Here is a 17,240-nt window from a genome sequence, read left to right on the forward strand (position 1 = left end):
AAAATGTATGGTTAAGCCCAAAAAAAATATTTGTGGGGCAACATTGAAAAAAAAATGCCATTATGTAACTTTTAGGGGATTGTGTTTCTACATAGTGCACTTTTTTGGGGGTAAAAATGACACATTGGCCCTGATTTACTAAGAGTGGAGTGTAGTTTTCTTTGTGGGTTTTGATTCTCCACAAGTATTTTTTCCATGGTATTTACCCAATAAAAACTGGTCAGGTTTACAATAGTAAATCAGGGCCAATATCTTAATTCTGTAGGTCTATACGATTACAAAGATATCCAATTTACATAGGTTTTATTTTGCTAGTGAAAAAAGATATAACTTTTTGTAAGAAAATTAGTATGCTTAGAATTGTCCTTTTCTTACCCCTATAACTTTTTTTTATTTTTCTGTATACTGGGCTGTTTTTCTCAATTTTTGCACCATGATCTTTTTAAAGTTTAATTTTTAATGGACTTTTTGATCACCTTTTATGCATTTTTTATCTTCTGGTATTTACAGTGACCAAATATGTGCAATCCTGGCCTTTGGTATTTTTTTTTCTATTTACGCCATTTACCATGTGGTTTAATTAACATTATATTTTAATAACTCATTTATGCACATGGCGATACCACAAATATTTTTATTTTTTTACTAGCTGTGTACCCGGCGTTGCCCGGTTTTTCCTTCCTAATCCTTGTTGAGGAGCAAAATAAACAAAGGAGGAAGCTTTTGACTTCATATCCCGTCCTCATATATTGTAGTCAAATCCTGACCTCCTATCCCGTCATCATATCCCGACCTCCTATCCCGTCCTCCTATCCCGTCCTCCTATCCCGTCCTCATATCTCGACCTCCTTTCCTTACCCGTCCTCCTTTCCCGTCCTCATATCTCGACCTCCTTTCCCGTCCTCCTATCCCGTCCATCTATCCCGCCCATCTATCCCATCCTCCTATCTCGTCCTCCTATCCCGTTCTCCTATTCCGTCCTCCTATCCCGTCCTCCTTTCCTGTCCTCCTTTCCCATCCTCATATCTCGACCTCCTTTCCTGTCCTCCTTTTCCGTCCTCCTATGCCGTCCTCCTATCCAGTCCATCTATACCGACCTCCTATCCCGTCCTACTATCCTGTCCTCCTATCCCGTCCTCCTATCACAACCTCCTATCCCGTCCTCATATCATAGTTTCGATTACCTCTAGCAACTGGCCAGCAACATTGAGTTGCCAGCCTTAGGTCCCGCGATCAGCTTTGATCACGGAATCTAAAGGGTTAATAGCCAGGCTATTACCTGCGACCCATGGCTGTTGATTAGCTGCGACCCCTGGCTGGAAGAAAAAAATGGACCAGGGGTTATTCAATTTTTTCACTTTCATTTTTTTCCTCCTTATTTTAAAAGATCATAAATTATTCAATTTTGCACCTAAAAATCAATATGATGGCTTATTTTTTGCACCACCAATTCTACTTTGTAATAACATCAGTCATTTTACCCAAAAATCTACAGCGAAATAAAAAAAAAATCAATGTGCGACAAAATTGAAGAAAAAACACCATTTTGTAAATTTTTGGGGCTTCCGTTTCTACGCAGTACATTTTTTGGTAAAAATGATACCTCTTTATTTTGTAGGTTCATACGATTAAAATGATACCCTACTTATATAGGTTTGATTTTGTCATACTTCTGGGAAAATTTTTTGCTACATGCAGTAAAATTTATACGTTTAAAATTGTCACCTTCTGACCCCTTTAACTTTTAAATTTTTCTGCGTATGGGGCGGTATGAGGGCTCATTTTTTGTGCCGTGATCTGATGTTTTTAGCGGTATCATTTTTGCATTGATTGGACTTTTTCATCTTTTTATTAATTTTATCATTATTTAACCCCTTAAGGACAAAGCCCATTTGGGACTGAAGGACACAGACAATTTAATTTTTACGTTTTCATTTTTTCCTCCTCGCCTTCAAAAAATCATAACTCTTATATTTTCATCCACAGACTAGTATGAGGGCTTGTTTCTTTGCGCGACCAGTTGTCCGTTGTAATGCCATCTCTCACCTTACCATAAAATGTATTTTGCAACCAAAAAAATACTATTTGTGTGGAGAAATTAAAAAGAAAACCGCAATTTAGCAAATTTTGGAAGGTTTCGTTTTCACCCCGTACAATTTATGGTAAAAATGACATGTGTTCTTTATTCTTTGGGTCAATACGATTAAAATGACACCCATGATTACATACTTTTCTATTACTGTTGTGCTTAAAAAAATCGCAAACTGTTTAACCAAATTAGTACGTTTAAATTCCCCTATATTGAAGACCTATAACTTTTTCATTTTTCCGTATAAGTGGTATGAGGTCTAATTTTTTGCGCCATGATCTGTACTTTTTATTGATACCATATTTGCTTATATAAACTTTTAATACTTTTTTGAATTTTTCTTTTGGAATAAAATGTTATAAAAAAGCAGCTATTTTGGACTTTTTTTTTTACGTTCACGTCTTTCACCGTACGGTATGATTAACATTTTATTATAATAGTTGGGATATTTACGCACGCGGCCATACCAAATATGCATATAAATATTTTTTTTTTACACTTTTTGGGGGTGAAATAGGGAAAATGGGACAATTTCCGTTTTTATTGGGGGAGGGGGTTTTTCACATTTTTTTCCTTTTCTTTTTTCCTTTTCTTTTTACACTTTAATAGTCCCCATAGGGGACTATTTATAGCAATCATTCAATTGTTAATAATGTTCAGTGCTATGTATAGGACATAGCACTGATCAGCGTTATCAGTCATCTTCTGCTCTGGTTCGCTCGATCGCAGACCAGAGCAGAAGACCCCTGGAGACGGCCGGAGCAAGGTGGGGGGACCTCCGGCCGCCATGCTGAATGATTGGATTGCCGCGGCAGCGCTGCTGGCGATCTGATCATCCATTCAAAGTACCGCGATGCTGCAGATGGCGTGATCTGAATTGATCACGACATCTGAGGGGTTAATGGCGGACATTCGCGCTATCGCGGATGTCCGCCATTACGGACGGGTCCCTGGCTGCTATCAGCAGTTGGGACCTGCCGCGCATGACGCCAGCATCGCTCCAATGCTCGCGGTTATGCAACGGACGTAAATGTACGTCCTGGTGCGTTAAGTACCACCTCACCAGGACGTACATTTATGTCCTTTGTCATTAAGGGGTTTAAAAGTGACCAAAAATATGCTATTTTGGACTTTAGATTTTATTGGCGCGTACTCCATTGACAGTGCAGTTTAATTAACAATATATTTTTTTAATTCGGACACACCACATATGTTTATTATTATTTTTATTTACACAGTTTTTTTTTAAATGAGAAAAGGGGGGTAATACAAACTTTTATTAGGAGAGGGATTAAATGATCTTTATTAACTTTTTTCACTTTTTTTTTTTGCAATGTTATAGCCTCCATAGGGGGCTATATCACTGAACACACTGATCTTTTACATTGATCATTGTTTTCCCATAGGATAGCATTGAATCAATGATTCTGCCGCTTGACTGCTCATGCCTGGATCTTAGGCACGGAGCAGTCATTCGGACACACAGGAGGAAGGTAGGGGCCCTTCTTGTGTGCTCCAGCTGTTCGGGACACTGCGTTTTCGCCGCAGTAGTCCAGAACAGCTGACTGAGCTAGCCTGGGGTAGTTTACTTTCACTTTTGATGCGGCGATCAACTTTGAATGCCGCGTTTAAAGGGTTAATAGCGAGTAGCACCGTGATCAGTGCCGCGCACGGTGTGACCCCGCAGACTTTTGGTCCTTTAGAGGTTAAAGTGTACCTGTCATTAGCAAAAATGTTTTATATAAAATAGAAAATAACATTATATGTATATTTTTAATATACATTGTTTAAGCAGCTTTTGTCTGGAAGTGTGGGTGGACGAGCAGCACTGTGTACTGAGGGCTCTATGCACTAAGGCTCAAATTTTTTGTGCATGTAGTAGCATGCTTTTCTTTTTGTACACACATCAATGAGACCAGTGGGTTGAGGTTTTTAGTCATTCAGGCACCCAATAAAAGTTATGTTTTAATTCATTAGTGGATGGTAAATTTCAGGTTTACAGTGGTTTAAGGTTGATCAATTGTAAATTTAAATTGTATTGTATAACCCTACATCTATAGGTCCAATTGTGTGTGAAATTACGCCTAAAGATGCAGGGTGTACATTTACACCCTGCACCGCTCCCCTCTTATGACATGCACACAGGAGCTGAGCGCGTGTCATAGCGGGGTCGCCTGTGGCTAATGGCGGACATCACCAATCTGGGTGGTGCCCGGCATGAATCCTTTAGATGCCGCAATCAATAAGCACATGATCATTACTTAAACTTCATGAAGACAAATTCAAGACACCACTGATTTGTTCACCTGATTTCTCAGTTGCAGCGTAGCCGCATTTTAGTTTTTTTTCTGTGCTATGATAGTGTATTTTATTGTATTTTCTTCCAATGTGGTTTACACATATATTACACTATTTTAATGTTATGTGTGTATTTTGTAATGCCCATTTCCCCCTTTGGAACGTGTTGCTCCCCTCTCTACCCAAATTTGTGGATATTAAAGGTAGCAGGTGTGGGAAAGTACATCATGGACAAATAGCACGCATGGAAACACGTCTGATGGAAACATGCTGGAAATGCATCTGATATGCTGAGATGCGTTAACCCGTGTGCTTTTAGATGTTCGATGTCTTTGAATAAAGCATTATCTGTTTCCTAAGGGCTTGATCACCTTCATTTCTTGTTCATAAGTTGTGCGCTGGCTTGGTGCAGGATCCGTGCGCAGGAGGAGGGATGGAGGTGACCTGGATTGCTGTTTCTGAGTCCTTAAAGCATAACTTACTGTCATTAGTAAGACACTTAAAAAAAATGCTTATATTAGTGTAGTAATGTGCATGCAGGTGTTAATATGTGAAATACCTTTTGATCTATGTTTAACTGTGCTCAGTCTTTTGCATTTCTCTCAGATGCTGGGGGTGTTTCCCCTGGAGCATGATGAACGCCTCTGCTCCCCCTCCCCTCTCCCCTGTCATGAGATCTGCACAAACATTTTTATATTTGCAAAACATACTGTATAAATGCATGCTCTATATAACTATATGATGCAAGGATAGAAGACAAAACCTGAATTCTTTCCCCAAAAATAAGATGTTTACATTTTTACAACTATGTAAGCAAAGTGCATGCTTTTTATAACCCTAAAGCAGCTATGTGAACCTACAGCCGTCACACCCCCTCCCATAGATTTGCATTTAGGGGGCGGAGTGTGCCATCATGAGGGGCGGAGCTATGACGACACGAGCTCCCGGCGCCGGGTCAAAGCATTTGGAACATTTTGTTCCAAACTCTGAGCAGCGGAGTACCCCTTTAAAGCCTTTCTGTGTCCAAAAGCTTTTGTGTACTGCTTAATAAAGGGATAATTCCATGCTCTTTCACCCAATTCCACACTTGGATTGAAAGGATATAACTATTTAGACTGGACAGCTGCTGAAGGAACCATCAGATGCCTTCAAGAAAAATGCATTGTCCATGATATTTTCCGGGTTTTAGATTGTTCCTTAATAAGCAACTGTTCCCCCCACCTACAAGTGGCGAATAAGGCTGGGTTTACATATATCAGGCATCCGACATATTTCCCCTCTGACGTGCATCAGAGGGAAACTGATGTTAGAACTGATCCCATTCATTTGAATGGGACAGTTCACAGTCATCCAGCGTCTCAATTTTGACGCCGGATTGTTGGACCAGCCAGATGGCACTGGACAGGGGAACGCAGCTTGCTGCGTTTTCCTGTCTACCATGCAAAAAAAATGGATGCCGTATGCCATCAGTTCTGGCATCAGTTGCATTGAGATCTAGGCTAAGTTCACCTATGTCAGATGCTGGACATAGCCCAACAAGTTGGAGAGAAAACCTCCGCAACACCTTAGAGAGAGGAAACAAAAAACAGAAGCGCTCTATGTTCCGTTAATCCAGGGAATATTATATATGAAAAGATTAAACAAATTTGTCCTGCTCACCTGAGCATGTTGCGTTAAGAGCACAACACTGTAATAGTACCGCAGAGTTCCAGGGTTCAGTAGCGTTCGGACCGCAAAATATAGAGGGGGTTGCATCTTGATATGCAGTTCTGAGCGTCTCCACACAATCCTCTGCCGGTAAACACCTCCATAGGACAGACAAGCTCCAGGGGTGTGGGGAAAACAAGACAAGTGGAATGCTTGTATGCAGGTGCTCACTTTCTCCTTTTTTCTTGTTTCCCCCACACACCCGGAGCTTGTCCATCTCACGGAGGTGTTTACCGGCGGTGGATCGTGTGAAGGTTCTCAGAACTCCACAACACCTTAAAAGAGATAACTAGCTGATTGGTAGGGAGTCCCATCAGTCAAACCCCCACTGAGCAGCTAGTTATCTCCTATTCAGAGAGATAACCTTTGTTATTGGGATTGGTCCTTTAAGCTAGTAATATGGTAGATTCCTAGAGTTGGGGGCCTTCTTAGTAAAGCACAATAGAGCATATTGTTATATGGCAAATCAGTACTTTAATGTTTTAAAGTGTTACAGTAATATGATCAACAATTGTAATAGTTGTAAGGGAATGTTTTATAAATAGATTTGCTAGGTTTCAAAAGAAATAATGGCAACATTATTGGGAAATTGCTGCTAAATGTACTGTTTCTATGCTACATGAAAACATAAAAACATTGAAGTACTTTGCATATTTTATCTAATAAAATGATACTGCTTACTAAATGGAAAACTGGAATGGAATGTGTAGATTAAGTATGGTTGGCTTGAGAAGCAGCAAAACATTCTATGGGAAATTTCTGAAAACAATCCTTAAGGTATTTTAATATTACCAAGGACAAGCTGCTTTATAATAACATTTACCTTTCTCATTATCTGAACTATCAACTATCATCTAAACTGTCATGTTAGACGCATATTTCCTAATTTTCTCAACAAGATTTCAGGACCTGACAACTCTTGTTAAAGGATACATTTTTTTTTACTATTATAATTCAGGATCACATTGTTTAAAAATGTAACTTTTAGCAAAAAACTAAATATGGGCAGTAAGAAAATCGAATTATTGCATAAGATAAGAACAAAGAAAAGAGGTCAACTAGCAAGTATATCAATATCAACTGAATCAACCTAGACAATACCCTTATATGTCAATATAGTCTCAACAATAGAGAAATATAAGGACCCCTAAAAGGCCAAGCAAGCAATTCCCAAATTACTAAAGCAAAAGAACTTTACCATCTGAGTCGACATTTTGTCAGCCCAACACATTTCACCCCAAGAATGGAGTGATAGAACAAGCAATAGATAAAATGCGATTGGTTCTGTTTAGACAATCCCAAATCAATAGTCTCCACATAACTCACAATCCCTACATGTAACTAGATATGATTTTTTGCTTTGCAAATTAGAAAGTCTTAAAAAAAGACTGCAAGGAAAGTGTTCAGACAGATTCACTAAAGGTTTTGCTCTGCTATCAAAGCTGCTGCTTATTCCATTACCACATTAATTGGCAGCCTTACTGCAGTATACATGCCTGTGGAAAGTTGCACAAGAAAATCAGGTTAAAGAAAGGCTAGCATAACATTTTAGGTAATTTAACATATTTTTATAGACAAGCAAAAAGTTTACTTATATTTTTGTGTACTAGTAAGTATGGTCAAACAAGAATGAATCACTGTTAAAAACAGCTATTTCTGGGTTACAGAGAGCCTCAATAGGGGTGTGGCCTTGTCGCAACACGCATAGGGAGGGTGCTGTGTTAGTGAAATAATGCTGTTATTCAGTATGACATGCAGATTACAGGCATCACTATTAGAATCACTGCCACAAAGCGTCTGGATGTGGCAGCAGGGTTGGGAGACCATATGGCGTCACAATGAATAGATTAAAGAGATTTATTTATTTCATTTTTATTTAATTTTAATTAATTTACATTTTTTTAAATCCTTTTTTGAGGACCCATTTTGGTGAGCATCGAGCTGGCGGTCTGCCGCGAGGCAAGCTACCGCCTGTCCTAGCCCCTTCCTCTCATCGCACCCCCATGCTCTGAGTGTCAACTTGAAAAGGGAGGGACTGCAATACCAGCAACTTGGACAGGTGCATATTCAGCTTCTGCACCATTGGATAAGTGGACAAATACTGCTAGAAGTTGTTGCAGTAAAAAAGCTCGTACTTGTATCTTAAAATCGATCTGGAAGTCCACCGCAAGGCCGGCTACCAGCTGTCCCAGCCCCTGCCTTTAACCCCCCCCCATGCTTATGACTGAGTGTCCTGGGTGCAAAAATACTGTCAAACTACAAATACTGTCAAAAAATACTGTCAAAACTACAAGATTATTATAACAAGGATATCAAATGGCGGCACAATGACAGAGCCCAGAGGTGGCAGCAGCATGACGAGACCATAGGGGGGCACTATGATAGAGCCTGGATGTGGCAGCAGTATGAGGATGCCATATGGTGGCACAATGACACAGCCTGGAGGTGGCATCAGCATGAGGGGAACATCTGGTTGCAGAATGACACAGCCTGGAGGTGGCATCAGCAACATCAGGAATCCTGAAAGTGACACGGTGACAGAGTGGGGTGGTGGGTGTAAATATCAGTACCCTGTGATGAAGGTGGGTGAAAGAAGGAGAACTTGGCATCAGATGTGTGGCATCTGGTGGGTGGCAGGATCAGAATAGTAGCTGAGGTAGGTAGGCAGAAGAAAACGGTCTCTTTTGTCAAAGTGTTTGTGTGCACAAGTAAGTAGTGAGGATATACATTATGTAAAACTCAACTTTTAATATTATTCTTAGGATAACATATATGGAAACAATTTTTTTTTACTTAATCTAACAAAAGGAAAGGTGTGCAAAAAACCCATGTGCCAAATACACCACCAAGTATTGATGCGATGCAAAGACCTCTAAAAGGTGGAAGGGAACAACGCATGGTCCATTGTAACAGGTGGGGGTAAAAACTTCCCCTGTAAGGCCCTACTTTTGCCCTATTAATTCCCTAAAAAGGGCGGCCCCACACAGGAACCTCTCCTTATTTCCACCTAAAAATCCAGGGAAATGGCAGTGTTTTTAGGTGGAAATAGGGAGAGGTTCTTGTGTGGGGCCGCCCACACTTACACAGAAGGGAATTAATAGTGAAAGAGTAGGGCCTTACAGGGAAAGTTTTTACACCCACCTGTTACAATGGACCATACGTTGTTCCCTTCCACCTTTTAGAGATCTTTGCATCACATTAATACTTGGTGGTGTAGGTGGCACACCTTTCCTTTTATTAGATTTCAAAACATTTTGTGTCCATTTATTTTATCCTAGTGAAAAATTAAGATTTAGCTAATGCATATCCTCAATACTTACTTGTGGTCTGATGCGGAGGAATTTCTGTAAATGGGGAGCAGCACCTTAATTATGTTTGGCAGTATCCATGGCAGCACGCACAATGAGAGAGCCTGGAGGTGGCAGAATCAGCACGAGGAGACTATATGGGGGCACAATGACAGAGCCTGGAGGTGCCAGCATGAAGCTGTTTTTCTATGCAGCACACACACTGCTCTCTGTTTGCAATAAAATGCTCTCTCTGAAATACAACTCTGACGATTATATAGGGCTGTGACATCACAGGGCTGGCTGCTGATAGGCTGCATGCTGCATGTGATTCAGGGTCATCCCACCTACCCGCCTATCTGCCTTCCCAGAGTTCCTTGCCCCATGCCCTCACATGTGGATCTGCCATTTTAGATGCCCTGGAGCCTGGACTGTACTAAATGGAGTTTAATGAAGCAATTTGTTTAATCGAATCGCGGCGATATTCGGATTCGTTGTGAGGCAAATTTTTCCTGATATTCGGAATTAATTCGGATTCGTCAGATTCGATTCGCTTATCCTTAGTTAATATATAAAGAAACTTATATCAAAAAGTTTATCAAGTCTCCTATTATGTTAACTATTGAAATTTTCAATCTTTTATATTATTGTTTACAGTCTAAAAGTCTTAGAAATGTCAAAATTTTGCAAACATTTTGAAATGACCCTGGTATGTAAATTGTTTTATTTCAGATGATTGGATGTTTATACATTTTCAATAAAAACATTCAATCTATTTGTCTATTTAGCTAAATATCTATCAACATTATATAATACCACTACTTCTGTGCAATAATGCCAAGTAACATAATTCTCCTTTTCTTGTTGTAAAATTTTTCTTTAGTTGCTCTACTGCTAATTTGGGCCTTCCCGGAGACCATTGTTAACTCTTTAATACCATTTTTGACATACTGCTGTTTTGCTATATGTAGAAAGAATTAGAAAAATAGTGTAAAAAACTTTTCTTAACCAAAATAATCTGGTAGGGAACACTAAAATTATGGTTGTTGAGAAAGAGACCTAGAGGGAATTCACCAGGACATGAACAATTATTATTATTATTATTATTTTACAGACTGGATTGCATTTATTGAATTTAAGACATGCATGCAAATTACTGCTAAAATTGCTAATAATATAAATACAATAGCTGTCATGTAACCTAAAAAACAAGCACTAGATGGCACTCCTCACCAACTAATAGCTGCATTGAAAGAGGAAATACATCTCATCATCGTTAAATAAAATTCTTGCTCACGGAATTTCGGCCATGATAGATTTTTTTTTCAAATGTCCTTGTTCTTCCATCAGCATTAGTGCCTTTATTTCGGAACAAATCATCACCAGAATCTCACAGATTTTAAGAAATGCTCAACCAGATACAGGATTATCAAGCGAGAAATAGGTTGGTTCATTTCTTTTTGTTACAAATATCATGGGATATCGTCCTGAGTCAGCTGCATTATGTCATCCCGGAGGAATCCAAGCATGGCACCTTTGTTGGGAGAATTGCTCAGGATCTTGGACTGGATATAGGTGAGATTAATTCCAGAATGTTACATATTGTCTCTAGAGATGAGAAGGAATTTTTCCAGGTTAATCTGCAGAATGGAATCTTGTTTGTTAAAGAGACAATAGACAGAGAAATGCTGTGTCCAAATACACCCTTCTGTATTATTCCTCTGCAGGTCATTGTAGATAAGCCTGTGCAGATGTATCGTGTAGATGTAGAAATAGAAGATATAAATGACAATAATCCAGTATTCCCCTCTAGTGTCAATAATCTTGTTATATCAGAAGTAAAACCTGCAGGATCTCGTTTCCCATTGAAGGTAGCTTCTGATCCAGATCTTGGAACAAATTCTATAACAAACTATGAGCTCAGTGCAAGTGACTATTTTGCATTGGATTTCCAGAAATACATCAGTCAAATCAAGTCTTTAGAGCTTGTGCTGAAAAAAAATTTAGATAGAGAGAAGCAGTCTGTTCACAATCTCTCCCTTACAGCATATGATGGAGGCAAACCAAGACTGAGTGGTACCACACATATTATTATTAACGTAGAGGATTTTAATGATAATGCTCCAGTGTTTGATCAGCCATTTTACCAATGTAGTGTCAATGAAAATACTGTAGAAGGAACATTAGTGTTTAAGCTAAATGCCACTGATCTGGATGAAGGAAAAAATGGAGAGATATTATATGAATTCAATGATATGGTGTCAGAGGAGATATACAAAGCATTTACCTTAGACAAATACACAGGAGAAATAAGAGTAAAAGGAAAACTGGATTTTGAAATTGTTAGTATGTATGAAATTCAGGTTGAAGCTATAGATCATGGAGATTATCAGCTTGTTGGACATTGTAAAGTTCTAGTGACTGTAGCAGATGTCAATGACAACCCTCCTGAGATGACAGTGACATCGTTATCAGTTCCTGTTCCTGAAAATTCTCCACAGGGGACAACAGTTGCCATCATCAGCATCCATGATAAAGATTCTGGATCAAATGGAAAAGTCCACTGCCTAATTTCTGAGCCTTCACCTTTTAAAGTAAATCCAGCCTTTATGAGTGATTTCTCTTTGACTGTGAATGGACCTTTGGATAGAGAAGTGAAAGATGAATATGAAGTTACAATTACTGCAAGAGATGAAGGTTTTCCATCCCTGTCTACCTCAAAAACTCTGAGTATTGATATTAGTGATGTCAATGACAATGTACCAAGATTTCTGCAGCCAGTAGACACAATATTAATTAAGGAGAACAACCCACCAGGACTACATATATATACAGCGTCAGCCCTTGACCCAGACATTGGGCAGAATTCTTTTATTACATATTCAATTCAGGAGCACACAACTGATGGGGTTCCTATTTCTTCTTACATTTCCATTAATCCAGAGAATGGAAAGGTATTTGCTTTGGTATCATTTGATCATGAACAGATTGCATATTTACAATGTCATATAAAGGCCTCTGATGCTGGTCTACAAGTACTCAGCTCTAACCTTACACTAAACATATTCATTGAAGACATTAATGACAATGCTCCTACATTCACCCCACTTCATTCTGAACTAACAATTAAAGCTTCAAAGTCAGCAGAACCCGGACACCTGATAACTAAAGTAAAGGCCGTAGATCTGGATTCTGGATACAATGCTTGGACATTTTATAAGCTAAAGGACCTTGGAGGATCTGGAAAATCCCCATTTACCATTGCACATCAAACTGGAGAAATTACTTTAAAGCGATCATTTACAAATTCAGACAATGATGAGTTTAGATTGCATGTAGTAGCTCATGATCATGGAGAACCAGCCATGACGGCAGAAACACAAATTATCATATCTGTGGTGGAGTCTGGAGAAGAACTAAAGTTTGATAATCAAGAGACAAAGCGGAATGGTGATGAGTTTTCTGATGCAAATGTTTACTTGGTTGTTGCAATCTGCATCATATCAAGTATATTTCTCATTACTCTAATAGTGTTTACTGTTTTAAGATGGCAAAAATATAGAGATGAGGTCAATGAACTAAAAGAAAATTACAAAATCTGCTCCAACACTGGAGGGAGCTGGATGTATTCCCAACACACTCAGTATAAAATGACTTCCAACTCATTCCGACCTAAAAGTGACTTAATTGTCTTCACTCCAAATAACTCTCAATCTCCAGGGAATGAAGAGCAAGTCACTCCACAAGCAGCTATGCTAAACCATAAGGTAAGGCTTATAACGCGAAATATTTTCTGGCTTCATTTAAGGATATCATATATCTTGTTTTTTATCCCCACAACTATATTAAAAAATAAAGCAATAATAATAGACTAACATATCCAAGTAAAAGTCTGTATGACTGGATGCTTACGAAGTATTGCTCTGTTTACACTTTAGTTTATAGTTTAAGCCATTGTCTTGGAAATTTAAATGTAGAACCCCATCAAAGTAATAGCTCACTGGAATTTTGTCAACAAGAAGCCCTGCACTGAGGGGGCATAGGTTTTCCATGTACTGCTATTTTCTGATTTTGTAGGACATTTTAATATAGGGTATCTTTTCTAGAAGTAATAATACTATTGGCCAATACCTCTGCAGATGCCTCTTGATATCCAGGTAATTTATTGGATTGATAAGTTTACTTTGACTCATAAAAGAAGACATTTTATTACAAGAATGTTTCTCAAACTTCTTCTACTAGGGCTTTTCATGAAAAAATATGTTGAAACCATAGCCTTAGTAGTGGTTGAATTCTAGACCAAATGATATTAAAAGATACACTTCAAACTTGCTGGGTGTTAGACAGTTGCCTCCGGACTGTCCAACTGGACACACAGTTGTGTCTCTAAGGAGTATTATTTTAAAACTGTATCTAAGATAGATTAACAGAGTTGGGTCCATACATGCATATCACACCAGAGCAATGTCAGGTGATAATATCAGGCATGGGTATTAAACACAAACTTGTCTGCTAAGTCAATCCTTCACTATTTTAGAGGCTTACTGTATATCAATTTTTATTTTCACTGTTACCCTCTGTTACCCTCTGTTATAACCAACCTTCATAGTCATGTAGTCATAGTCATTATAGCAAATATTTTAGAGACTTAGAACATAGAGGAATGTTTATGAACATTTATCTTATTTATCTCATAGTGGCAAGAGTTTTAAATAGTTTGTGTTAGGGTTCAAAAAACATAAAGATGATTCTTCCTGAAACTCTGGCTGCATACATAGTTTCCATACTATTCATCTAGTAATATTTCATAAAGTACCTTAATTATCTGATCTGGTAAACGTTTTCTGATCACTACCCATAAAGCAAGAATGGAAAGTGTGTATCTAGATATTGTTCATAAAAAAATTATATGGACAATATCTAGATGCAAGTCTTAACATGTTCCTATTTTGCAGAAGGCCAGTTGCTTTATGCCAAATTATTCTCATTTAATCTCTTTGCTTTAAACCTGTTTTCCGTAATTTACTGCAAATATTAGGACCTGAGGAATCTGTTGACTATGGATGAGGCAAGTTTCCGTCTTTTATGATCTCCTTAAAACTTTGTAGGATGAACCTGGCCTAGAAACAAAGAATAGAGAAAGAAGATATGTATTTTTTTCTGTATGATAAAGTGATCTAAATGTGAATTTTATGTACTAATAAAATAGGCTTGATCTTTTAAGATGAAAACAAAATCAAAGCAGATGCTTTATAAACTTTATACTACATGGAATGTGTTTTGACAGATCTATTAAAACTTTTGCTTAACTTCTTCTGCATAATTACCTACATGTATGTGAAAAATGAGGTGGAGGCATTTGGAGCCATACTATATGTATAGTACTGTAGATGGTGTGGTTGATGCAGTTTGGTGGTTATTTAAGAGATGCTGCCGCTGTCAGAGATTACGGGGTGCCAATCTGTTAACACAGCAGCAGAGGCATTCTGTAGGCTTCTATTGCTGTCGTAAATAAGCCAACCACCGACCACCAATCTAAGTGCTAGAAAATAATAGTAACCACACAAAATATTGACACTTTGGACCTGATTTGGATGTTTCCACTTACGGTTGTATTCACTTTTGTTGCCAGGGTTTAGACAGTTAAGGTTGTGTGTTGAGTTATTTTGAGAAACAGCATCATTAAACATTGTTATACAGTCTGTGCACTCAATACTTTACAGTATAGCAGAGTGTACTTTCTTTTTCAATAAAAATATAAATCTCCCTTTTGTGGTTTAAGCTTGCAAAAGAGGTAAATCTAACAACATCAGAGAATGTTAAAGAATCTGAATTAATAAACAAATTGTATTCAAAATTAGAATCTGTATAGCAGAAGTGAGTAAAATAAATAATACATTTTTGTAAATAAATAGCTTTTTATAAAACTCAAATTAGTTAAACTTACAAGTACATTAGGAAAATACATTTCTAAGATTGTTATCTTCATAATTTTTTTTATGGCTAAATATTAAAATAGTGATCTATATGACCAAAACTAGCTTTCTGTTTTCCTTTTATGCTTCGCCCTTGTGTTCTTAGCTAAGCAACTACTGCTTCACACGTTTAAGGGTTCCTACAGATGTTTTTACAATAGAATAAAAATAAAGTTTGTGATTTTTTCCTTTTTTTAAAGGTGCAATGACTGTGTCTGACACCTGTATGCTGGGAAGTTTAACTCCTTAACGACGCAGGACGTATATTTACGTCCTGCGCTGGCTCCCACGATATGAAGCGGGGTCGCGCCTCGATCCCGCATCATACCGCGTCAGTCCTGCGGCTAATACCACACATCGCCGATCGCGGTGATGTGCGGTATTAACCCTCTAGAAGCGGCGGACAAAGCTGACCGCCACTTCTAAAGTGAAAGTGAAACTATTCCGGCTAGTCAGTTGGGCAGTTCGGGACCGCCGCGGTGAAATCCCGAACAGCGAGCAGGACACGGACCGCGGCATCCCGAACAGCGAGCAGGACACCGGGAGGGCTCTTACCTGCCTCCTCGGCGTCCGATCCCCGAATGGCTGCTCCGTGCCTGAGATCCAGGCAGGAGCAGTCAAGTGCAGAAAACACTGATCGCTACCATGGTAACCCATGGCAGGGATCTGTGCAATGAATCAAAGTGTGCAGTGCTATAGCCCTCTATGAGGGCTATAACACTGAAAAAAAAGTGTAAAGAAAAGTTTAAAAATATGTATTAACCCTTTCCTGAACAAAAGTTCAAAACACCCCACTTTTCCTATAATAAAAAATTTAACATGTAAATAAAAATAAATATAAACATATGTGGTATTGCCGCCTACGTAAATGTCCGAACTATGAAATGATATCATTAACAAAACCGCATGGTCAATGGTGTACGTGGAAAAAAATTCCAAAGTCCAAAATAGCGTATTTTTGGTCACATTTCAAACCATAAAAAAATGAATAAAAAGTGATCAAAAAGTCCGATCAAAACAAAAATGGTACCGATGAAAACTTCAGATCACAGCGCAAAAAATTAGCCCTCACGCCGTCCTGTCCCCATAAAAATAAAAAAAAGTTATAGGGGTCAGAAAATGACAATTTTTAACATATAAACTTTACTGCTTCTAGTTATGATTTTTTTCAGAAGTACAACAAAATCAAAAGTATACAAGTAGGGTATCATTTTAACCGTATGGACCTACAGAATAAAGATAAGGTGTCATATTTACCGAAAAATTTACTGCGTAAAACGGAAGCCCCCAAAAATTACAAAATTTTGTTTTCTCTTCAATTTTGTCGCACAATGATTTTTTTTACCGTTTCGCTGTACATTTTTGGGTAAAATGACTGATGTCATTACAAAGTAGAATTGGTGGTGCAAAATATAAGCTGTCACATAGAATTTTAGGTGAAAAACTGAAAGAGTTATGATTTTTTAAAGGTAAGGAGGAAAAATGTCAAATGAAAAAACGGAAAAGCCCTGAGTCCTTAAGGGGTTAACAGTTATAGTTGGACAATTAGTTGGAAACTAACTGCTTATATAATAGTATTTTAAATGTGATTTAATTACCAAAAGCTGACATGGCTTCATAAAAACAAGCACTTCATAAAAATAAGCCCTTACTTTTTTAAAATAAGGTAATAAAAAGAAATCTGGATTGTTTTCAGTAGAGTAAATATTTTTTTCATGTAATATTCGTTAATTTAGTTTGAAACGTTTTGGATATAGTTCCTGATATATGTATTTATCTTATATGGGATTTCAGTGTTATAATATGATAAGATAAATAAAACTCTTTACACTAGAATGGTTCTCCATTTCTTCTTTAATAGAGGAGAATTTAGGTACAATTATT

The 17,240-nt window shown here is 38.0% G+C and overlaps 1 protein-coding gene and 1 long non-coding RNA gene across 5 annotated transcripts in view; one reads left to right on the top strand and one right to left on the bottom strand.

The window, feature by feature from the left end:
• Nucleotides 1–17,240, top strand: part of LOC130267277 (protocadherin alpha-C2-like) — a 374,990-nt gene that overhangs the window by 61,674 nt on the left and 296,076 nt on the right. Inside the window, exon 1 of one of the 3 annotated variants that reach the window (XM_056516748.1) lies at nt 10,118–13,148. The exons of the other annotated variants lie outside the window; for them this stretch is intronic. Within the exon in view, the coding sequence (XP_056372723.1) occupies nt 10,788–13,148 (2,361 nt within the window). The 5' untranslated portion in view covers nt 10,118–10,787. Of the gene's footprint in view, nt 1–10,117; nt 13,149–17,240 lie in introns of those variants that run through there. 3 annotated transcript variants of the gene reach the window in all.
• LOC130267279 (uncharacterized) overlaps nt 11,885–17,240 on the bottom strand; it is a 56,856-nt gene continuing 51,500 nt past the window's right edge. For both annotated transcript variants that reach the window (XR_008843124.1, XR_008843123.1), the window contains one exon: nt 11,885–12,021. This is a non-coding gene — a long non-coding RNA (uncharacterized LOC130267279). The remainder of the gene's footprint in view (nt 12,022–17,240) is intronic.

This window comes from Hyla sarda, chromosome 4, assembly GCF_029499605.1.
Source record: "Hyla sarda isolate aHylSar1 chromosome 4, aHylSar1.hap1, whole genome shotgun sequence".
Taxonomy (NCBI): domain Eukaryota; kingdom Metazoa; phylum Chordata; class Amphibia; order Anura; family Hylidae; genus Hyla; species Hyla sarda.